We start from the raw sequence: 23780 nt of genomic DNA on the forward strand, positions 1-23780 counted from the left end.
ATATCGATCCCGAGTTTTTGCGCTCGATTACTAACTCAAAACAAATCACTTTCGTTTCACGTATTTTCTGAAGTTCGGCCCCGACTGTCCGCTGATGTTTGATGGCTCCGTGTACCTTCAAAGAACCAATGAAAAATCTCCTTTTGTGCTTCTCAGACTTCCCTAGCGCCTCGTGTGAGGGGCCTGTGTTGAATCACCGCCACCTAGTAACCGAGCTAAGAGAAGTCTCCCGCTTAAACAGTTCCTTTTTTTTCTGGTACACCAGGTTGGTCCTCAGGGTCAGACACGAGACGTTAAGGTCCATAGTCGAACTGAGAGGTAGAAAGGTTCCAGTTTACTCAGCTGAGAAGTGCCAACAGAAAATTCTCGTGACTGACTGCATTCCTCCGGCTTACGGACGGATGTTTGCTCAGGGGCAGAAACGAAGTGGGGAAGTCCCGTGTGAGTCTGGCAGATGTTACTGAAACTCGCCTGTTGCGAATACTCACCGTTTCTTGTCGACTCCGATGTCTTTCACACTTTTGACGAGGCTTGTAGTCAGTGCTCCAACTGGCACGCGTGACTCCACGTGGTACCTTGTACAACAGCACCTCTGGGAACTGTGAAAACCATTGAGACGAACTCGTCCACTAGTCTAGAACAGCTCCTGAAATGTAGGGCGTCTCTAGACATCGAATTCATGTTCGGGCCGTCCAGTGTCAAAAGGGTGTTCGGCACAACATGTTCTTGAAAGCTGAGGTCTTTGGTACAACACTGCGGTCGATTCCAGCACACACACCCGAGTGTTTGAGGCATCTACCACGGAAACATTTTTCTGTGTGATGCAAAAAAGGGTGGCCAGAGTGACGAGCACGAGGAAACAAAAAACGATCGCCGGACAGGGGGGACCAAAACGATAAAAAAACGTGAAAGGGCGTTTCGACGCACTGGTGGCGTGCCCCCCCCCCCTTCAATAAAACTGGAAGCTGAATCGGTATGTCCTTCCTGAGCCAGCCTCCAAGCAACACGATGATTTTCCCTCATTAAAAAGAAAGAGCGACCCGGCGCTGCACGTCTGAAAATGCGTTTCGTCGTGCGGACGAGCACTTCTTCGGCCTTTGCTCGACGCGCTGTCGCGCAGCCGCTCTCTGCCCTTCCACGAAGAGCCGTGTTCGCGTGATTTACGGAGTCGCGGGGCACTGCCTCAAGCCAGAGACGAACCCGTCGCTGAGTTCCAGGCCGTCGGTTTGGGACATCAAGAAGCATTTCTGGGAAGCGGACTCGTAGGTGAAGCCGACGCACGAGTGTGGAAAGGTCGCGCACAGCGTCTGACACTCCTTGGCGCTGGCGACGGCGTTATGTCTCTTGAGAACCTGTCCAAAGTAGAACCCCTCCTTGAAGCACGGGTCCGTGGGTTTGTCGGCGCAGGTCTTCGGCCCCGACACGCAGGTCCCTTCTTCCTTGGCGCCGTTGACCTGTCGGAAAAGGTGGCAGTTCGAGGACATGACCTGGAAGGAGAAGTAGTAGCACTGCGGATCGCCTGCGCATTTCGCCTGGCACTGCTCTGCGCTCTTGGCCTCTATGGAGCTCAGAGGGGTCCCGACAAACATCTTGTTTTGCAGGAAACACGTCGACGCAGTCGGCGGCACGGCAGAGCCCTCGCCTGGGCACTCCTTCGGTCCAGCCACCGCGTTCAGGCGACTGGAGGGAGTGCCCTTGCTCTTGCTCAAGTAGCACCTGTACAGATCCGAGCGGTAGGTAAAGAAGTTGCAGGACGCTGTCAGCTTGCAGAGGGTTTGGCATTCCTTTGGCGAGTCTGCTCCAAGAACGCTCAGAATGTCACTGACATACTCCACGTTCAGCTCGGCGCACGACGGCTCGAAGCCGGGGGTCGGGGGAACCGGCATTGGGTTAGGTCCCGGATAAGCTGGAGGAATAGCGTGATGGGGCGGCAGCGGAGGGGTTGGAACGTGGTTGTGCAGCGGCTGGAACTCAGGGGGCATCTTGTCAGCGCAGTACCTGCGAAGCGTTTGCACAAACACACAAGACGCGTCCAGATTGACACCGTCAACGTGGCGCGTGCCCAGCAGTGGAAAACTCGGAGTCACCGTGGCTTTCTCCCCTCTGCATGCGTTCTAAGCGACGGGGACGGATGCACGCACGTACCCCTCCGACACTCGACCACGCCCGCTGTTCAAAACAAAATTTGCATCTCTCCACGTCTCTCTGAATCGACTTCGAGGTGTGCGACGTGCCACAGTCTGAACTTCAGCTGTAATCGGGTGTCGCCTGCCTGGTGGCCTTTAGTGCGAATGCTATTTAGGAAGACACAGTGGCCTCGGAATACTCCGTCGCGTGCTGTGTGTAGAGCACTGAAACGCCTGATTGTTTTAAAGGAGACGGTTGCTCGCACACTCGCCGACGTCTGCAAAACATGCACTCTTCTTCCCCTCACAGGAGCGTTCAGTCAGTCTCTTACTTCGACCCGGACAGGGCGTGTCTCCTGGGGATAGGGGCGTTCGCGGCGAAACTGCCCTTCAGAGCGCACTCCAAGATGTCTGCCTTGTAGGTGAAGAAGAAGCACGCGGCTTCGGCCTGGCAGAGTTTCTGGCAGGCGTAGGCGTCGTCCGTGACGATTTGTTTCAGCGTTCCGGTGGGGAAGTCGACGTGAGCTTTGTAGCAGGACTCTGCAGGAGGTGTAGCAGGCGTCGTAGTGCTTGTGTGGCCAGGGTACGGTGGGTACGGAGAGGGTGGCGGGTGGGGATGAGTAGGCGGATAGATCGGAGGAGGGGGTACGAAGGGGGGGAGATTCGATCCGTTGCAGTCGCGGGGGCCACTGATGGTGCCAGGGGCATGGACGCGACCGAGCGGCGCATACTCACTCTTCAAGTAGCAGTTCCGCAGCGCAGGCACCCACGTCCAGAACTTGCATTCGGCGAACGAGAGGCAGAGGCCGTAGCACTCGGCTGCGGTGCCCACAAGGTTGTTATCGAAAATTTTGATGTCGTAGCCGAAGTAATCCGTGTCAGGCTCGTAGCAAGGCACGCCTTGGTCGTTTGGCGATCCTCCAGTGCAAGACTTTGGACCCGAAATAGCTTCGCTGTGCGGGGTGCGGCCGACAGTTGCGCCATTGTGCTTCAGGTAGCAGTTGTGTTTAGAGGGAATGAACGTCCAGAAGAAACACTGGTCGTTCGATGCACACAGTCGCTGACAGTCGTCTGCCTGAGACACCGACTGATCCTCGATCTTCTGCACGTCGTACCCCACGTAGTCGGTCATGTACTCAAAGCAGGTCCCAGTCGGATAGCAAAACTTCGGTCCAGAGATCGCCAGCGGGTTTGTGACAGTCCCGTTAGGAGCCTGGTTGTCCTTCAAGTAGCACTGCTTCCGCTCTGGAATGTATGTGAAGTAGAAACAGTCTTCGCGGTTTCTGCATGCTTCTTGGCACTTCTCTGCAGACTCAGTTGCAGCGCCCACGAAAATCTTATCCACGTCGTACCCGAAGTAATCTGTGTCGGCCTTGAAGCAATTCGCAGCGACGGCTTCTGCCCTGAAAAGAGCGCACACGGACACAACGCGTTAGCGTGAATCAGGAACACGGAGATAAAAGAATGGATTCAGGGCAGAACCGTTCGTAGATGTGATTGAGGATTCTGCCCTTGTCAGGAAACGAGTTCTATATCAACCAAGAGAAGCGCTCCACTGTGGTGGTGACACGAACAGAAGGACTGTCTACTGATACGAGACACACTCCACGGAGTCGCTGTAGATGCCGCCGTTCAGCCGAGCGCTTTAAAGGGAAATTTCTCTCTTACTTGCCAGCAAAAAGCGCTGCCGACAGAGCAGCGAGACCGAAGCATTCGAGCTTCATTTTGAGAAACGCGAAGAAAAGAGCGTGGGGTGAAAAAAAAGCAGCGAGTCAGTTCCTTCCACAACAAACCCGCAAGACTCGATGCCGCTGAGCAGCTCTAGAAAAAAGTGTTTCCTTGCGAGTCAGTGCAAGGCCAGTGGAGTTTTGTAGTTGTGAGTGGGTTCATAGCATCTGCCCGTTCCCGCGAGAGAGTTCGTGTAACCAGGTTCAAGCGTATCCACGGAGGAGACAAGTCTGAGATAGAAAGCAGTCAGATCAAGAGACAGGTGCGGTGACGACGGAGACAGGAACAAGGGCGACTGAGATTCAGCTATTATCGTCGGACAAGAACCTCGTTTTTGGGGGGGGAGGGGAAAAGATGATACGCGTCCCAGAAGACAGAGAAAAATCTCTCGGCCTGAGGTGACCGCCATTTTTGGTCGCTTTTTGATTCTTAAGTAGGGTCGGAGGGACACAAAGGAGGATCAGTCCGAACGGATTCACTCGAGATCCTAGGGAGATATCCCTCACGTTGTTTTTCTTGGGAGAACAACTCAACGAATGCGCGTGTCGCCGCATCAAGCAGTCGGTCAGCGGAGCCTCGAGAACGATGAACGCATACGAATTCAGAGTGTGACGGATCGATTCAAAGCGCACAAACCATCTGAGCTGGGAAGCACTCTAGCTTTTTCGCGGGGTCAGCTCTGTGTTTCACTGGTTGGGCCCGTCACGCCAAACAGGAATGAGGTAATCCGCGGAATATCTGCGGTTCTTTTCGGCATGAGGCTGTGTAGCAAGATGGTACTTCCATTCCTTCTTTTCTATCTGGAGAAGCTTACGGCTGTGTAGTAGAACAAGGAGACCGTCGGTTTTACCTAAGCTACCGGTAAACTGTATTTTCTGGGTGTGAAAGTTCCACTGCAAACCAAACCCTACTTTCTGAGAACGAGGGCTTCATATTGTGCAGAGGAACGAATCCAGCTCGTTTTGAAAAAGAAACTCTCCAACTTTCTCGGTCGGACCTCTCTCTGTGGCTTTGTGAGAAGATCCTTTTTCCTCTGCAGGACGCCTGCAGACGGCAGACAACAGCGCCTCTTTCGCTGCCGTACAATTAGAGGATGATTGTGTCGCGGAGAACACGAACAATTGCTTCACACAAAAGATTTCCTTCTCCACATCTACACTCGAGTTTTTATAAGGTTTGCCTCTTCAACCGTACTGGCCAAACCGTCCACGCGTCATCGTCAGAGGATGCCTATGAGTGCCTGTGCGCAATATTGTGAAGGCCAGCGACTCAGGGTGTTTTGAAGCCGAGGCGCCCAACATCGAAAGCACCGCGCGTTACCCCACAGTTTTTGAATCGTTTCGGAGATTTGTGTCGTGTCGGCGGTTTCGAAAGCGAGACTTGTGACACTAACAGAACAGGAAACTTGTGGTGGCGAGGTTGTCGTGAAGTCATTCCTGGCGACTTGCGCTCTGCGTGTGCTGGGTACCTGCGCTGTGAGATATCGGTGTATCCAAGTCCTCTCTCTTGGGCTGCTCCGTGCTTGTCTACGCTCTCTCGCACTCCATGCGGCTTCTGATTTCCTGTCGCGTTCGCTCTAGGGAAGGAGAACCGTTTTTCTCGACCGCACAGCGCGGTCGCTGATACACGCTTGCGTAGACCGCAAGCTGACGGGGTGTGATGACGGAACAACACTTTCAGCTTATTACTTTTCGTTCGCCTCCACGCTCAGAAGCACACACGGTTCACATTCCGAAGCACGCAGACGAGCTCAAGGTGTACATACACCGCAACAAGGCAAGGTAGAGAACAGAGAGGCCAGAGAAGAAGAGAAGCAAACGAGACCGGCGGACTCTAAGCCTCGGGGCAGTCGATCTCGCCATCGTCCAGCATCCGCTGCACTTGCTTGGGGCTCTTGCCATCGACGGTGCAGCCAACGGAGTTGCTGAAAAACCAAAGAAACACAAAAAGTGATTTTCTGGAAGGCAGGTCCAGCGGCCAAACCCACGACTTCAGAACAAGGTGCCAACTTGGCACACACCCCACCAGCGAGCGAATGCGAAAGACACAAGTCTCGAAGCCCCTCCTCACACATCGTGGACAGAAACACAGATGCAAGTGTAGCCGACCAGTTGTCTTACATCCCGTTCAGCTGGTCCCCCACTGTTGTATATCCGAGACTCTGGGCGAGTCGGACTTCAGTGAAGTGTCTCTGAACTGTTGATCTACGGCACTACGTCGCAGCGGTCCTCCTGTCTCCCCGTTTCTTCATCAACAATTGGATTTACGAACCCCCGTTTAGATTCAAGTGAAGCAGCGTTGCAGAAACAGCGTACCGGACACCGTCACCCTACGCGTATCTTCTATGCACCTTCGGCAAGGCATGCTTTAAGTGTCAACAGCGGCTAGTAAACAGGAGGAAAGTGGAGAAAACCTGCTTGTCGCGCAGACACACACATACACGAAATTCGCTCGTGAATGTTTGCTGCTGCTCACCAGGTCCCGAGGATCTCTTTAACGGTGCCGGAGAACTCCCAGGCCTGGCTCTTCGCCCTCATCGTTCTCGCAATGCTGAAGACTTGGTCAAGAGACAAGTTGCCGCTGTGCTTGATGTTCTTCACCTTCTTGCGGTCTCTGAGGAGAGAAGAGAGTGCACAGAACACTTGACTGTCCCAGTGAGTTCTCTCGTCCCGTTCTACCAGCTTCTCTTTAGCGCAAAAGCTCCACGGGAGGACACCGAGCAATGCCAGCCTCGACGGAATCCGCGGTCGCTCTTTCCTGGCCAGCAGTACCACGTCGAAACTTAAAATATGGAAACCTCGTTTCATGTCTAGCACGATCGGTTTTCTCCAGAAAACGGCGTCAAGGAATGAAGAGGCTTGTTCAGTCCGTATCACAGACGCCTGCTGCCTAAAAACTACCTCTGCACTCTTATCCTTTCTGCCGACGCTGCACACGACAGACGACAAATACTCTCGCTTCCTCGGAACTGCGATTCGCTCTTCTCTTTTTCGGCTTTTCCGGCTTCTCTTCTTCATACAGCCTCTCTCCACCAGAAACATGCGTTGTGCATGCGCAGTCACACCAGCAAAGGGCATCACCGAAGTTGAAGACGCAGAGCTGCACAACATGCTCGGAAACTCCACTCAAGTAAGACCTCACTCCGACCCCAAGAGCGTCGGCGTCAAGGCGTCAGCTGACGTCGACGCCACTGCGTACCTCGGAGGCTCCTTCAGCTCCTTGATGATCAGGGAAGAGGCGGAAGGAACGACCTCAACAGTCGCCTGTCTGTTCTGGACGGCGAGCTTCACGGTCACCTTCAGGCCTTTCCACGCAACAGTAGCCTTCGCAATGTCATCACCGACCTTCTTCGGCGACATACCAAGCGGACCGAGCTTGGGCGCCAGAACTGACGAAGCCCCGACTTCACCGCCGACCTGGCGGAGGTAAACTGCAGAGGAAAGAGAAAGAGAAAGGACAGACGACACGATTCACGTACAAGGAGGCATGTAGACACGCCAGTAACGTGGGGTGTATGGACACCGGAGAGAGGAGGTGGGCCTCCTGGAGAAGGGTGAGAGCGGGTGAGGAAGCGTTTCCAAGGTGGAGACCGAAGGACAACCACCGTCTCGACTTGTATCGAATCAACGAAAGGATTCTGAAAAGCAAACCCCGGAGACACAAATGCGTTAGGGGGGACAGACGAGACACAGCGTCTCTCCGGTCGTTCAAAGGAGAAAACGAATGCCAAGAGAGTCGCGCCGACCTGCGGGGTGCTGGCCACAAGAGCGCGAAACAGACCGCAGAGCAGAGAGTTTGGAAACCCACAAGGACGCGCGAAACCGAGAGGCAGAAGAGAGGAGAAGACAAAGAACTACAGGAAAGCGGAGAGCAGTGACGACACGAAGAGAGCATGCAGCGAAAAAAAGGACACCCGAGCCGAGGTCTCAGGTGTGCACATGGAGAAGACAGAAAAGTACGAGCAACAGAGTAACAAACTGCTGAAAACGAGTCGAAAGCCACTGAAGGGGGGAGAGGGGTCAAACATTTTTACCACGACAAACAGGCCGCGCAGACGAAACTGGCGCGGTAGCCCTGCCTTGACCTTTTCGCCTGGATAGGACTGCTCTGCATTTTGGCACGGCAGTCTCCCCACTTTCTTCCTCGTAAAGCACTGGTCATTGTCACTCCCGTTGTCTTCCTGTCGGCGTCACACCGTCACGCAAGAAAGAGTCAAGAGAGGCACTCTGAAAGGAGGCAAAAACGGCCGCGCGTAGCACGAGCTGTGGTGTGTGTGAAAAGCAGGCGCATTTTCAGACATCACGCGGCGACAAAGAGCGCAAGACCCTCCGAAAACTCCGAGGAAACGCGCCTCAGAAACTTCCGTTTCGCCGCAAGAACACCCTGACTTCCTTGAGTACATCCACACCTGGTTCCAGCGCGGGGGGTTCGTGGGATTGCAAGAAAGGACGGAAACATTTTTCTACCGAAAGGCGGTCGGCTCTTCGGTTCCAGCTTCGCGTGGGTGTGAGGCCGAGAAGATTTCATGCCTGACTGCGATAAGTCCAGAATGCCCCAACAGTTTTGGTAAATGCGTCGCCTGTGTCGTTGTCTGTTGCTGAGAAGACCCTCTCTCCTCCCACGACGCATCCCACACTTTCGCGGCTCTTTTCCCGGAGATTCTCGGCGCCGTTTCCCGTTCCTTCGACTCGGTTAAGAGCCACACGAAAGAGAATGAGGAAATCGACACACACTCGAGTCGTGGGGACCGCGAAAGGCTCGAAAGGAGGGAACACGAGGAAAAAAACTTACTGTATTTGACTTCGCTGGGGTCGAATTTGGGCGCCATCTTCTCGGCTCTGCAAGTCCAGAGGGGCAGGGGGAATCGCGGCGAGGACGACGAGAGAGACGAGAGCCCAGAAGAGACCGGCCAAAAAAGAAAAAGCGTAAACTACGCTACAGCAGAGAGAGAGTCGAAACCCCCTCGGCGCACAAAAGCGCTTTCGACCGACAGAAACTGGATAAGGAACAAGAGGGGTCGCCCCAGCCTTCAATGCATGCGCACAAACTCCCCCCTCCCCGCGCTTTGCTCTCCTTTTTCGTCCTCGGCTTATATTCGGAAAAGGAAAGCCCGCGACGGCTTGTGAAGCGCTTTGGCTCCCAGACCAATGAATTAGGAGACACTGTGGCCGCCACACTCGGGACGAGGGAATCGCGGATCTTTTAATGGCGAAGAAACAATTCTTCCTCGCCCTTTCCTCTGTGAATTTTGGACAAAGGAACGGGCAGAATCCAAGCTGACTTCGGCATGACTTTGTCTCGTGTAAGACCGTTTTTTGTTGAGCTGAGGAGACGTCCAGTGGGGTCAGGAAACTCTCTCGCGTCTTGTCTCTCGCAGACGATGGTTCTTCACGAGGCACATTTAGGCGACGAAAGGGAAACGAGCTCAAAACAAGCTTCTTTCTGCTATGAAAGATACATTTCACTCACATAAAGAGGCAGAGGAGCTCTCTGGAAGATCCCGGAAAGAGGATCTGTGAAACTTGCCTACCTGGAGACGCGTAGGAAACCGACAGGGATCTGTATGCGTGTTTCAGCTTGTTCGCCTCTCGCTTTGCAATGTGTGCGACAGCGATGCCCTCCTGGGACCTTTGCGGAGATCGACGCCTTCAGATCTCAGCTTCTTTTCAACTTTGAAACTCGGTTTCTTCCCTCCAGAGAGGTTCTTCATTTGCAGAAACTCGCCGCATCGGCGAGGCACATACGGCAAACAAAGAAGCTGCACAGACTGCGTTTACGATACGTGACCGTTCAGTTAACCGACGCAGTCCGGTTGTTTGCGTGGAGTGTCTGTACGATACTGACACACCTGCACTCCCAATTGAGATGTATAGCGTTTCCTACGCTGCGTAGCACCGCACTCTCGATTTATAGGTCGTCTATGCGTAGTCTTTCGTAGCATTTCATGTGGAATTTTCAAAGGTGTTCCACTCAAAACTGCGCACAGGCAAATCACAGTTTTCGACGGACGGGCAAAGGCACAGGTCCGGCAGAAAGCTAAAAGTGGTGGATTTAAATATCCTACTGGTCTTCATTTTTGCTTGGAAGCTACAGCAAGAAGACCTCCTTTTTACTCGTGGGTGGCAGAGGTGAAGCGAACAGTCCCTCCTCTTTTGAAATGGAACAAGTGCGTCCTTCCACTTCTCAAGTGCCACAACCAGCTACGCATGAAGAATCCTTGATTGTGACAGGCGCAGGAGCGATCCAAGTGGAGATATCCACCCACAGAACGCACCTGCTCCGTCCTGCATGATGCGGGAGTTTCTGGCACATGTTTTATTTTCTGATTTGTACAGCGAATGTGACATTCTGGATGGGCAGAAAGGAACGTTTCGTCGCCGACGTCGAAACAGCGGTTCTTTTGAGTGTCACCGCGCGTTCCGTAAATCGCGTTTTCCCAGAATGCAGCGTATCGCTTGCGATGTGTGTCGAAGTTCTCTACTCGTGCGCATTTGAAAGACCAGTAACAACGGCACAAAAAGATCATTCGCTTCCGCTGTCTCCTTCCCTGTGTTCGCATGAAAAGTCCAACCTTGTGTACAAGCTGTTCATACATCGTGGCGTCCGCTTTAGTTGCCGGTTCGTCTTTTAGTTCTTGCTTATCTCTACGGAATTCTTCCCGGTCCCGTCACCTCACACACGAGGGCCTGAAGGCATCTTCTGGCCACCTGTGTTCGCCTCAGAGACGGTGTCCGAGAACTGAAAGTGGACGATTCCAATTCAAACCATAAACGATGGAGCACACGAGAGACGAGTGCAAACGCGTACATCTGTGTCTGGATTCGCTTACACGTTTACCCTCACAAAATTCGCAGAAACTGATTTTTGTCTTAAGAAATACGAAACCTGACGTCGAAGAAGGAAAGCAGTTCGCCCCAGGGTACGGACTGTGAGCGAATTTGGTCGTCGACGACCTAGGCGTTTCTCTTCGACGCAGACCTAAAGGCCTTTCGCAGCTCCTCAGAACGAATCTTCTCGAGCGCCTCTCTTCGTCTGGAGAAGTTCGCAAGAAAGGCGGCTTTTTCTGCAAGAGAGCTTAGATACCGAGGAAATACGCAGCACTTTGACTGCACACCTTGTCTCAGGAAGAATCCCAGACTGCCTTGAAGGTCTTTCTTCCCTCCCAACAAGGCGTTCACTTCGTTTTTTTCCTACATCTCTCCACAGGCACTGTGTGCCTGGCCGCGCAATCTCCACAGCGTCGTCAAGACTTCTTCTCTCAAGAGTTGACGGCGTTTTCCTCCCATCTCCGTCCATGGAAACCTTTCTGACGACGACAAGTCTTCAAGTGGCGCCTCCAAACTCCTCACGCTTCCCCTCGATCCCCGTTAAATCATAAACAGAGGTAGAAGCTCCATCGACCAAGTCGATCGCCACGGTTGAAGAAAGCTCTTTCGGTGTTTGAGAACGAAGCTGCCGCGGTAGTTGTGGTCCCGCATTCCGGAAACAGCTGCAACGCGTGCAAATTGTCCATTGCGAAGTCTTGCACCTCAGGTTTTTATGTTTTCGTGGAATGCGTTCAGCGGTTTTCGATACTTCACTGACTTTTCAGAGGTGTCACGAGAGACGAAACATTCTCTTCCTCAGGCGTGTGAATAGGCAGTGCCATCGGCAATCCTCTTTTTGAATCGTTCGTTTCTTTTCTCCAGATTTCTGAAGCCAGGGCAGAATACCGGATTCTGGGCAGCCACGAACGGCCCATTTTCTCCGACTGCTCAAGGCTCCTCCGATTGAACTGCATGCATACGCAGTTCCGGCAAAAGCTGGAACGTCCTCCCTAGGCAAGTCGACCCAGTTCAGTTTCCTGTCAGAGAAACAAATGGCACCGGTTCGGTGAGGAAAAGCCTCACAACGCGCATCCGACAGGCTGTCCGTACACTACTCGAAATTCATGCACCTATGGATAAATATTCAGTGAATATTACTGACTACAGAATTACATGCATTCGTCCATGTAGATAAACACACATGCGCACAGATAAACGGCCCTACAAAAGCGCGTTACAAATACGCGCATGCATATACATACGCATGTACACATGTACATACGTATGCATTTAGGGATAAATGAAAGTGTATACAGGGAGTTGAAAACAGTTGGACACAACGCCTGCATGATTAATTTCCGATTTTTTCCTGTGCTGCTGCCAAATCCGTTTTAGTAACAACTCTTTTTCCAGATCAGCAAGATGAGGTCCGTTTTTTTTCTCGCTTGACTCGCGGGTCTCGCTGACGGCGCCTGCAGGCGGGTGTCGCGTCCCTGCACCATCGAGTTTTGGGTTTTCTACCGCTCTCCCTTTTGTTATTCTCCAGATTTGTGAGGACTTCGGAGTTGTTTTGTTTCTTCGGAGGACTCTGTCTTTTTCTGTCCGCGATTCTCTCCGTTTCTCTCTCGAGTCTCCGGTGTCTTCTGTGTCGGCCTTCTTTTCTCAGCGACAGTCGCTGTGGCTTTTCTACGGCCAGCTCAACGCCGCAGAAGACCCGTCAGCGTCGTTCTCCGTTTTCTCTCCTCCCCAGCAACGCGGAACGGATGCTCTGACGAAAACCCGAAAAACGGAGAAAACATACTTTTCTGGAGGAACATTCCGCGCTCCGGACTGGCAGATGTACCGGTTTCCAGTCTTGTGTCGGAGTCGCTCGCGCAACAGGCGGGCATCTGAGTAAAGGCGAGGTTGTCTAGTCAACACTCATCGACTCTTTTCGTCTCTCTTCCAGCTTAAAACACCGACGCAAGTTGGAAGATGTCTCTTTTAACCAGCATCTTTACATGCTTCCTTAAAGACTCTTGTCGACGTCTCTGCCTACCGGCGGTCGTGCGAAGAAACGGATTTCTCTAAACAGAGGCCCTGGACAAAAAAGGAAATGTTCCTGCTGCATGTGTGCGGCTGCTGTTTGTCAGTCTGCTTGACGCTGCTTCATGAGGTCACCAAGAGAGACCGAGTGACCCTGCGTTATGTTCTCCTCCGGTGCTGCGGATGTACGCTCGTCGTCCCCGCAGAAAGTCTCTCGTTGTCTTTTTTCTGACGGGTCTGAATTTTCGATATCTCTGAAGAGAGCAGCAAGTCGCCTTTCTTCGTCTGCGCCTTCGACTTTCCGGTCCCAGTTCTTGGTCTCTTTTCAGAGGAATCCCTCCAACAAAACTGGACGAAGCCTCCAAGTGGCTGTCCGTGCGAATACCCAATTGGTCTTCTTCTTCCAACTGTATTTCGTGGAAAACAACGATTTCGCGCTTCCCACCAGGTGACAAACACGAGATTCCTCGACAGAGAAGACGATTCTCTCCAAGCGAAACAAGCGCCGAACGCCTCATCTCTTCTCTGCGCTTATGAGGAGCGCTATCGGGAGAAGCTGCAGTTTCGCGCCGAGGTGTACGTACACCCCTGCTGGCGAACCTGGCAGGCAAGAACGGTCGTCAAAAGAGCAGGAACCGACTTCGGCCTTCGTCAAGAGTTATCGTTGGCATTTTCTCCGTTTTCTCGTTCTTCGTTCTGCGTGTTCTCTGTGACCCGGCTCCCTTCTTTCCCTCCACGATCTCTCGGCTGTCTGTGCACTCACCTCGCTGGTCCCCGCCCTAGCCTTTCCTCTTCCAGGCGGTGCCCGAGTTTCGTTTCCCCACCATCTCTTTTTGAGGAAGAGACGCGAGGTCTGCGGAGCCTCTTCGCGTCAGACTTCCCTCTCCTTTCCTCGTCTGGTGTGGCAAGAAAAGTCACTGAAATATGTCGAGAGGTCTCTCCTTGGCAGCGGACTCGTCTTGTCTTAAGTAACTTTGTCTAGGAAGCCCTCTTGATCATGAAGGGAGCGTGTGGATTTGTCGCAGCTCTCCACACATTTTCACTGCCAGGGGTGAGATATCTGCCTCTCTACCTTTTTTCCGAGTAAAGAAATCAAAGAAGCCGACACAACGCATACAGAGCAGACTGCGTCTCTTGCTTCATCCTCTATGGATGTACATGTGTACATATATCCACATATATAATACGTCTACGTATAGAGAAGGAAAGGAGACAGGAAGCGAGAGACAGGGAAGGGAGACGACCAGGTCACATCGAGGGCGACATAGCAAAGAAAGAAGAAGCGGAGAGAGGGAGAAGACAAGCAGAAAGGGGAGACAGAAGAGAACAGAGGCAGAGAGGAAACAGGCGTTCATTCCAATGAAGCTGGTGAAGCAAAACTACGAACGCGACGGGAGTGGCGCCGTCGTCTGCGAGTGTGAGGTAGCTGATGACGTTTGGACGCTTTACAACGTCGTCCTCCCCGGGGACAAAGTCAAATGCGCCACGACTCGGTAGGTCCTTTTCCTGCCTTTTTTTCGAAAAAACAACGTTCACAAAAGGCCAAGCACATACATGTCGTGACGCCTCAGAGCTGTCTGTACAGGTGTCTGCGGGGCTGCATGCTCTCTTCTTTCCCTGCACTTCTCAACAGTGACAGAGAGAGAGAGGGAGACGGGTGTGCGTTGTCAATGCGAGACTCTGATGAGGCCAGTTTCGCGACGAAGAGTTAACTGCGACTTGACCCAAACGCGAGGTTTGATGAAGACAAGCTGATGGCATGTCTTTTCTTCTGCGGCTTTCAGGAAACTGCAGAGAGAAAGCGACACCGGCGCGGTCTCTTCGGAAGTGAAGAAGATCACTCTCAACATTCTTGTCAAAGTGAGAGTCTCTCTGCGCCTTTCAGGATTTGAAGGCGCCTTGGGATTCCTCTACTTTCGTTTCTCTGTTGGGGTCAGGATCTGGGAGGCGGACCTGCACCTCCCGTTTTCGGGGTGTACGTACACCGCGTTGGAGCCCGTTTTAAAACCAGAGAAAACGGTGATGGTTATCAAGAACGCCGAGCGCATCCCTCTTCCTGCGCGCGTCAAGAAATTGCATTTCTTCACAACTTTCTCCTAGATAGACTCTGCCGTGAAACACAGGCGTTTAGGTCGTCCGCCGTCCGCCACTAGGCTTTTGACTCCTTGCCTCGGGTGTATGTACGCAGAAGACCGACTACGAAGGCGATGGCGACATGCTTCGGATCGCCGGACAAGTCATCGACGAAAATCCCTACGTAAAGGTAGACAGACAGATGTCGGGTCTCTTCTCTCCTCTCGCGGAGAAGTCAAAGGAAGTGCCTATATGTGCTTGCATGCAGAGCGATTGCATGTTTCCTCTTCCTCTGAGTGTACGCCCTGTTCCGGCAACACACCGAACGTCGCCTTGTCCCCGGTCCGTCTCTGTTTCCTTCCCTGTCTGTACGCGAGCGCAGACCCTCGCTTCCTTCAAAGGGAAAAACGAAAGCAGGAAACGAGAAGCGAGGCCGATGCGCGCAGACAACAGAGGCGTGATCTGGGGGTCCGCGAGGTGTCTCGCAAAATGCCGCAGCGGAAACGGGAACGAACGTCTCGAGAAAAGTGAACAAGTGAATATATCAATCTATGCATATATATATATATGTATATTTACACGTATACTCAGAATTCTACATATATGCATATATATATATATATATATGTATACATGTTGAAGAATACATGGATATGCAGAAGTTCAAGTATCTATATACTTAATTATTCTGAACCACTGGTAGGTCTGCACGTGGATACATAATATATATGAGGGGCATCTAAGTCTGCGCGAAGAAAACAGACTCTTTACTCCAATTGTTTGTGAACTTCTTTGACTTTTTCTACAGATTGGCAGTCACCATACTCTCGACATCTCTCTGCACACAAAAGTGACTCTTTACAAGGTACCGGAACCACCAGTTCTTTCTTTTTTTCCGATTTTCTAAGTCGGTTCTTGCCCCTTAAGGAGTGCAGAGAGCGGCGAAGACATCGGAAGGACAGTCTGCGTGTTTTCTTTCTTCAGAGTCTCCTGACCGCGCCAACCACGAGTGACCGTTTTCTTTTTCTGAGTCGCACTCGTGGTCCCTCTCCAGCTGGAATCCCGATGTTTTATTTCCAGGAAACTGCATGCGATCTGTCGTCGCCTGTGACCTTTCTTTCAGAGGTTTCTTCAGGATGTTTGGCAAGACAGAAGTCAGGGGGCACAGCCTTCTCTTCTCCCGTTCTGTTATCTGCGCGTCCGTGCTTTACAGGAGCAGCGGGACATCGTTTTGTTCGATTTCCGCCGGGGTCAGAGAAACGCTCCATCTTCTGACTTTCTCTTTTTTATTTCTCGTTTTTCCTTTTTCGTCTTTTTTCTTGTTCTCGTCATTTCTAGGAATACTGGGACCGATTCTTCTTGGACAAGTTGCAGGAGGCGATCGATCCTCACCGGAGTGCAGAGGTGCAAGTTGTGGTTAGTTGCCAGTCTTTGAAACTGCCTTCTCGGAATTCCTTTTCCTCTTTCAAACACCCTTCGCGCACTGCTCTCCTCAACGCGTCTCTTTCACAGACAGGAAAGGAAGACATCGTTCTGTTTTTTCTTTCTTTTTCAATTGACGGTCGAAACGCTCGAGTTGGTTTTCTTCCGTCACCGCGGCTCTTCGTCTCCAGAGCGGCTCCAGTGTTCGAGATTTCTTTTCAAACGCACGCTGAAGAAGACGCATTGAGAGATCCTTCGAATCGTCTTCAGGGTGATACGAATTCTTCTCTGACGAGTATTGAGTTTGCCGTCGTTGGACTTTCCAGCGTGCAGGCGGTGGACGTTCGTCTGGCTTTCAGAGCAGTTCTTTGTCTCTTCCAGTGAGAGCAAACAATGCCCCGTCCACCGTTTTCCGTGGAGAAACGCAGAGAACGAAGAGGAGTTGCTTGCTTCCCTGTCCGCGCTGTGACTGCAGTTGATCGAGAGCGGGCTGTGCCAAGTCTTTCTTCTTTCGTCTTCCTTGGGAAAACTGGTGGCGAAAGTGACTGCGGCGATGCCCAAGCAGCGAGGTCCCTTCTCGAATTACGAAAAGGCATGCAGTGACTTTTTCAAAGTCAAAGGAGACAGAGAACGCAAACTGTAGTGACAAGGCTTTCGAAACACACAGGGGGACAGAAGGACGCCGCCGAAGAGTGGCGAGGACTGTTCGCGGTTTTTAGCGACACAGCTTGTCCTTTGGTTTCGCATCGTGTCTCTTTGTTTCGAGTTAGAAGAGAAAGTCCTCGTCGGTCATTTCAGACAGTCTCAAAGACACAGCGAATGGACGACTCTCTGTAACTTTGTCGGTATCATGAAATGCGCATCTGGAGGCACCAGCAGATACGCCAGTTTGTGGGGTAAACGCATGACCACAAATGTGCATGCAGACACACATTTGGGTGCGTGTACATGCAAAATGTAATCAACGCTTTTGTAGACGTATATGGCCGTGTATTGAGATGAACTGGAATTGGATATGCAGATCTGTCAACACGCATGCATATGTAGAGACACAGATCTGCGTAAACATCGATATACATGCATATACGATATACACCAATATGTCTATATCTATACAGCTATATAATATATGTATATATATATATATATATATGTATATGTATATATGTTTGTAGACGTATAGACCTCTCCATGTGTGATGTCGGAATGGCGATTTGGTGCATGTGATGAACAACGCATTGCTGCTTTTCAGGTGAAGAAACGATTTTTCGAGGATGTTTTCTCAAGTCTCGTGGTTCACACGAACTTCGAGACTGTCAAGTGCGTCCTCATCGCAGGTCCAGGTTTCATGAAGGTTAGTGAAACGCGAGTAAAAAATCGAGAGAAACTGGAGTTCTTCCGCCCTCTTACGCGTCGTGTGCGCGTTGTCGAGCGAGCCTTTCGCGTTCTGGAATCGGTGTTGGTTTCACTTTTTTCTCTCACAGTTTTGCCCAGTTATGGCAGACACTTTCCTCTCTCTCCGGACAGCGCGACTGCTTTCTTCGTGGAGCGATTCGCGTTTCCGAGTAGCCTGGCAAAAACAGCTGTTTTTAGAGAAACTCGTGAGCGCCGTGAGCGTCGGAACTTCCTCGGTACTGGGTTTCGTGGAAGGCGTCATTTTTCTAACTCTACTGGCGCGCCAGAATTCGCTTTCTCGGACTTGTAAAAGCAGACTGTTTCTGCAAAGGAGAAGAGTGTCGAGGTCACTGGTTGTTGGTGGTGGTGAGCGACGGGGTTCATGGGCATCACTTTCTTTGGACGCTCCAGGAGTCTCGAAATCTTCTTTCTGAGGACTCGGGAGATCCACGTTTTTGTCTGAGGCTGTACGAGACTTACAGCCTGGTGCGTAAATGGTTTCCAGACGAAATGTGTGATTGGAGAGATTCGCACCTTGTCGAGTTTCCTTTGCAGGACGAGTTTCTTGAGTTTCTCCACCGGGAGGCGGTGAAGAGGTGAGCTGCGAAGACCGAGGAAACTCCGCACAGACCAGACAAGAGACGACGGTTGCAGAGGGCAGACTCCACGTCAAGCAATCCTGCAAATCCAGGAGAAGGGGAGAAGCGACTGAGAGTCTAAACGCAAGGAAAGAACCTTCAAAGTCTACGAGACAGAGCCACGACATCGAGCAAGAAGCAAAAGGGGGGGAGAAATGCAAAGAGCAAAGAGGAGAAAGACCTACAACACATAGGTGTAGGCGCGCACAGGACCAGAAAATCGAGATGGAAGAGAAACTGAGAAAAAACAAAAGCCGATGAAAAAAACGAAAAACAAAAAAAAGGGAATACGACTGTAAGAAGACACAAAACTCGGGATGCGGTTTCAACGCTAACGGCTCGGTTGTTTTCATGCAAAAGCTTTTCTGTCTCTTCTCGCTTTTCCGTGTGACACCTGCAGAGGCTGCAAAGACTTTATTTCCAGAAAACAAATGTTCGTCACTGCCTCTGCTTCAACAGCACACAAGTAAGCGTTGTCCGAATGCCTCTATATCTTCATCTATCTAACCATATATATATATATATATATATATATGTTTTTTGCACGGTTGTCTGCGTGTCTCGTCTGTGGGGTGTATGTATACCAGACAGGCGCTGACCGAGCTGCTGGCAGATCCAAGTGTCGTGGCTCTTTTGGAGAATACAAAGGCAGTGCGGCATGCACAGAGACTGCAAGAGTTCTACAGATTGTTGAACAGGACGTTGGAGACGTCCACGGGCAGCGACAAGCGCAATTTGACTTGTTATGGTCCTGGGCAGGTGAGACCCGTATCCTCTTGCGAATTGCGTCTCTGTTCTGGGGCACTACCGCGATTTCCACCCACCTTGATGCAATGCATCATTTGCTGCCTTGTCCGCGCTTTTTACACCAACACTGTCCAGTTACAAAGACCTCCACCATGAAATATACATATATATATATATATGTATGCGCATGTGTATGCATGTGTCAATATGGAGAAGTGGACGGTTCCTGTCTCAAAGATGAAGAATCGCAGTACGGTGGACGAGTTTCAACAGAAGGAAGGAACTCGGCATAACGCATGCAGTTTTGTAGAAAAAGCAGGACGCGTCTCACATCAGAGGTGCGTGGTTTTAAGGGTGACTCTCTCTCGTGGTTCGGCGGGCCAGAACACACCTGTGGGTGTTGAGTTTGACATGGCGGTGTTTCGTGTACGCCTTCTCTTTTCGTTTATTCTTTCTGCGTTTCGTCACCTCGCTTCCACCGGCTCCCCTCCCGTCTCGGTGGAGTGCCCTTCCTATCTCCTTGCCTTCTTTCAGGCGTTCGAGGTCGTTTGTTGTGGCGGTTTCCGGGTCGGTGACTTGGCAGCTTCTGGAGAACGGAGAGGCAACTGCATGCACGTTTTCTTCATTTTTTCTTCTCTGCAGGTGGCGACGGCTGTTGACGTTGGAGCGGTGGCTTCTCTCTTGATTACAGATGGACTGCTGAGGTACGGGAACGTCGGCGTTGAACTTTTTTCTCAGAGACTCCTCTGTGAAATGAAAGGAGCGACTCGCTTCTGCCGTCTTCTCGCCCCCTCTGCGGTGTTGAATGGAGTTCCTCTTTCGTTTTTTCTTTTCCGCCTGAAAACGCTACGGCGCTCTCTGGGTCGCAGGCGCCGCCTCTCCCGTCTCTGCTCGGGTCGCGCTGCTCGCATCCTTCGGGTGTATGTGTTGACTTTCTGTGTGCCAGTCGTAAAGGTAACAGACCTAGGTCTTGTGATCACGTTGCTGGTTCCCAGCGTTAGCTATTCGGAACTGCGTCTAAATGGAGGTGAAACGCGACGTCTCTGGTCAACAGGCTGTGCCGAAGTGCCTTTTTGGAAACGATACTGAGGCAAGTGTGGTGCTGTGCGAGCGTTTCGGCTTCTTCCATTTCAAAGATTGATTCGGGCGGCTTCTTCAGGTCCAGCGACACCGCAGAGCGACGGCGCTTCCTCCGACTCGTCGAAGAGGTCGAACGCACTGGCGGGGAAGTTCTCACTTTCTCCGACCAACACACCAGTGGAGAACGTAAGGAGCGACAGAAAAAAAGAAAAACGGGGCGAAACTACACAGGGCAAGTGGCTGTGTGTGAGGTGGATGTTTCTGCCTCGGTAAGAAGGTCTCCGGTCTGCATGTCTCTCGTATGTGAAAAACTGTCGGGTGTACGGACGCCGCGTCAGGTGTCTGTGTGTCTGTTGAGGCGGCAGACTGAAGGTGCCTTCGTTGGGCGGTGAAAGAAAGCAGAAGAGACTTTTCCGTGGCGTTCCTGTGCGCTCTGTCTCAGAACTCAACATGCTGTCGGGTGTCGCGGCAATCCTGAAATTCCCGATACACGACTTTCTCGAAGACGAAGAGGACGCAGCGGGCGACGAGACGCGCAAGCGAGAGGACTGAAGAGGCGCGTCCCCGTTTCGTTGCGCCGCAGGGAAGGCGACTGTTAGCAAAAGCCTTCAGAGTGTGTCTTCGTGGTTACACCCTCGTAGGATTCACACAAACCGTCGCACAGCCGTGAGTAGGGATGGCCGCAAAGCGAAGCAGGGCGTTCTTGGAGTCTTCAGCGCACCGCGGTGCCGCCTGCTGCCAGCTTCCCTCGACACGCACTGTCAAGACACCAGCTGGACATGTTTTGGCAGAGCCTTCACAGCAAGGAAGAGGAAACGCGAGGAAAATCGAAGAGAGAGAAAACGACAGACGAACACCGGAGGCGAGCCGCGCACGGACAAAGCAGTGGAAGCAATGACAGGCTAAAGAGGAGGCGTTGACGTCGAGAAGGCGCCGGAGAAGAACCGCAATCGCGAGTTGGAACTCTTTTTCTTTCCGACGTGAGCTTCAAATGACTTCCCACTGCAACTCGTCGCTTCGTGGAGGAGTCGCGCAAGTTCCGGGAGTCTCGGCTTCTCCCGATATCGCTCGACCCGGTGCCGCTTCACCACGCGTCTCTCTGGCTCCGCTGGCGCCTGCGCGGTCGTTGTTTCTCGCTGTCGACGCGCGTCTTCGGCGTCTTGCAACCTGCGCCTTTGAGGCTCCTTTCCGCGTCTCCAGCGCTCCTCCAGAAGTCGGCCGCTGCAGGGCCGCCGGTGCTCCGCGCCGCGAGGCATCCTCAGGCGCAATGACAGAGCCGAGCAGCCGTTTCTGTCGGATCTGCCACCGCTGCTCTCTCCGTCTTCCGCGTTCTTCTTCGAGTTGCGCCGGTCCTCCCCAGACGCGCCAAGCGAGCTGCTGCACCTCCTCTACGCGGTACAGGCGCATGGGTCTGAAAGTCGCACCGTGTGGATTTGGCCGCTCTTCCACCTGCAGACGCCCACGGAGGAGAAGAGCAGCACCCAACAGGCTGAGCGGTGTCGGTTCTCGCGCGGGATTTGACCAGCCGTCGACTCGCTTCGGGGCTGAACTTTGTTTTCCGGCGCTTTCGCGACCCCACACTGTTTCGAGAAGTGAAGTCATGCTCCCCGAAGAAAGGGAGACTGCATGGTCTCCCCAAAAAGGAAAACTCAGTTGGAAGAAGCGCGCAGTGTCCAACGTGAGAGCAGCCGAAGCCACCACTCAGATGCGCAGACGGAAGCAGGGGCGACCCTGGCCTCTTCACTTGCCCGGTAAAGGGCGGAAACGCAGTGTTTTCGCGTGCATGCAGTTTGTTGGCGGGAAGTCGAGACACATTCCACGCACGTCGCCGACGAGAAAAGCACAGGACAACGGGTTCGGGACCGTCAGTTCTTTACAAAGATTTCACGAAAGTTCTTGACAAGGTTCGAAAAGCGGGATCCCCAACAAACGACTTCGCCAGAAAGGCCTTACCGTCAAGAGTCCTTGAGAAACTGCATCCCGGAGCGACTGCAGTGAAAGACAGAACGTCTGAGCTGCCTGCTGTTGAGTAATCTGACGTTTCGGAGTCTCCCCGTTGACCAAGTCGGCCTCGACGCATATGCCTTCATTTTCCAAGCCAGGGAAACTTGTCTGCATGCTGGACTGTTCGCCGGCGCGAGACCACTGAGAAAGAAGAGTTTCTGAAAAGGTTCGCCGTTGCAGGTTGGAGTGCCGCGAGAGAGCCGGTCCCGTCGCGCGCCTTCAGTGGCACTTGCGCTGGATGTACACCCCACGCATAAATGTCAGTGTGAAAGACAAGGTGCTGAGCATACAGTCGCCAAGAAAAGAAGAGTGTTTCTAGGAGTTTCAACGAGTTGCGTTACAAATCCAGATATCTCTGGCGAGAAACAGAAACGCGCTCAGCGAAGCAGAGCGGCTGTTTACGGGAAGACCTGCCCTCGAAAAAACCTAGTAGAAGCGACTTCGCAATTCAAAAACGTCTAATGTAGCTCCGGCAGTTGCCGACGAACATTCTCAGGGGAACGAACCGTTCGTGCCTGGGGGTGTCTGCCGCTTCACAGCGTCCAGCTGTCCACTTTTTTCGCTCTTTAGCTGCCCTCTCTTGGTTGCCAACAGCGTCCAGAAGTTCTCCACCGCGAGTTGAGAGACTCCTTCTTTGGAGACATTTGTTCGTTACAACAGAGATATGCATGTCGAATTGACCTGCGTACTGAAGGTGATTTGCCCGCTTCGGCGGAACGCAGCGTTTAGCAGTCGCCCTGCAGGTTGAAGAACGTTTGACGGGAACGACACAGCGATCTGTTGAGTTCCTGCAGCGTAGAGAAACGTGCTTTAGAAAAGGGAGACGGAAAGCGTCTCTTTCTGGCAAAATGTACGAATTTCGACGCGCGCCAGTCCATGAGAACCTGAAGTCGGGTGCTCGGTTGACTTGAGTACATTGTAGAAAGAGCTAGATCTTCACCAGTGTTTCTCTTAAATCTACGCAAAGAAACTCCGGGGACAAGGGTCGGTCTACCCGGGCAAAGCCCGCCCTGAATGCGAATCGCGCGAATCAGCGCTTGAAGAAATCTCTGCCAACAAATTGGAGGAAATGAAGTGACAAAGGTATCTTTATCCAGCTTTTGCCGGCGTCTAGCAGCTTTTAGACGCTGCGTCGCATGCAGCTGCGAAAAGTCGGCCGCGGATGTTTCGTCAAAAGTGACCAGACGCCGACTCGCCCATTTGAGGCACAGCAAAAGGTTACCTCGCAACTACGCAGAACTTCTTGCTTCTATGGGTGCACAATTTCTCGTACCAGAAGAGCAGTAAACCGATACCTCCGTACCGGGTAAATGGCGTTTGCTTAACGGGGTCTCTCAGGCGATATCAGGACACAAAAGCGGCACTGAGGAATCCGGTTTCTAGTCGACGCCACCGCCAGCAAAAAACACGATTCTTCGGGCGAGTTCACAGTTCGTCCCGACGCGTTTTCAACAATTTTGCGGTGTTCAAGGAAATGTGGACGCAGCTTGGAATTATATGCACACTTTTGCCCTCGAAACAAAAGCAGTCGCCGTCATTTGTCTCGATGTGTGGCCCCCCTCTGCACCTAGACTCGAAGAAGGCCAAGAGAGTTCTAAAAGGGCTGCGGCTTACCGGATGCGACTCATGCAGCAGCGACTCCGTTAATGTACAAATTTATGGAGGTAGCTTGCTCCACAAACTCAATCACTCCCACTCTCAACTGAAAGCTTCCACGCATTCAAGGAAAATGAACC

The 23780-nt window shown here is 52.3% G+C and overlaps 4 protein-coding genes across 4 annotated transcripts; 1 reads left to right on the forward strand and 3 right to left on the reverse strand.

Annotated features, from left to right (window-relative positions):
* Nucleotides 1-711: 711 nt before the first annotated feature.
* TGME49_254430 (microneme protein, putative) lies at nt 712-4203 on the reverse strand. Its single transcript, XM_002369456.2, has 3 exons — nt 3795-4203; nt 2459-3529; nt 712-1998 (listed from the first exon to the last, which is right to left on the reverse strand). The coding sequence occupies exons 1-3, from the start codon at nt 3848-3850 to the stop codon at nt 1161-1163; spliced, it is 1965 nt and encodes a 654-aa protein (XP_002369497.1). The 5' UTR covers nt 3851-4203; the 3' UTR covers nt 712-1160.
* A 1311-nt stretch (nt 4204-5514) lies between these two features.
* RPL12 (ribosomal protein RPL12) lies at nt 5515-8854 on the reverse strand. The gene is made up of 4 exons (XM_002369457.2): nt 8646-8854; nt 7053-7284; nt 6330-6467; nt 5515-5778 (listed from the first exon to the last, which is right to left on the reverse strand). The coding sequence occupies exons 1-4, from the start codon at nt 8680-8682 to the stop codon at nt 5688-5690; spliced, it is 498 nt and encodes a 165-aa protein (XP_002369498.1). The 5' UTR covers nt 8683-8854; the 3' UTR covers nt 5515-5687.
* A 5190-nt stretch (nt 8855-14044) lies between these two features.
* TGME49_254450 (Pelota, putative) lies at nt 14045-20592 on the forward strand (the record flags this gene model as incomplete). The annotated part of the gene is made up of 13 exons (XM_018781059.1): nt 14045-14178; nt 14470-14545; nt 14874-14948; nt 15567-15623; nt 16097-16174; nt 16656-16772; nt 17433-17534; nt 18131-18171; nt 18614-18679; nt 18801-18972; nt 19603-19664; nt 20120-20226; nt 20483-20592. 13 exons carry the CDS (start codon nt 14045-14047, stop codon nt 20590-20592), a joined length of 1197 nt encoding a protein of 398 aa, XP_018638132.1.
* Nucleotides 20086-23760, reverse strand: TGME49_254460 (hypothetical protein). Its single transcript, XM_002369459.2, has 2 exons — nt 21994-23760; nt 20086-21489 (listed from the first exon to the last, which is right to left on the reverse strand). Exons 1-2 carry the CDS (start codon nt 22156-22158, stop codon nt 21028-21030), a joined length of 627 nt encoding a protein of 208 aa, XP_002369500.1. The 5' UTR covers nt 22159-23760; the 3' UTR covers nt 20086-21027.
* Between the last annotated feature and the right edge of the window lie 20 nt (nt 23761-23780).

This window comes from Toxoplasma gondii, chromosome III (assembly GCF_000006565.2).
Source record: "Toxoplasma gondii ME49 chromosome III, whole genome shotgun sequence".
Lineage (NCBI taxonomy): Eukaryota > Apicomplexa > Conoidasida > Eucoccidiorida > Sarcocystidae > Toxoplasma > Toxoplasma gondii.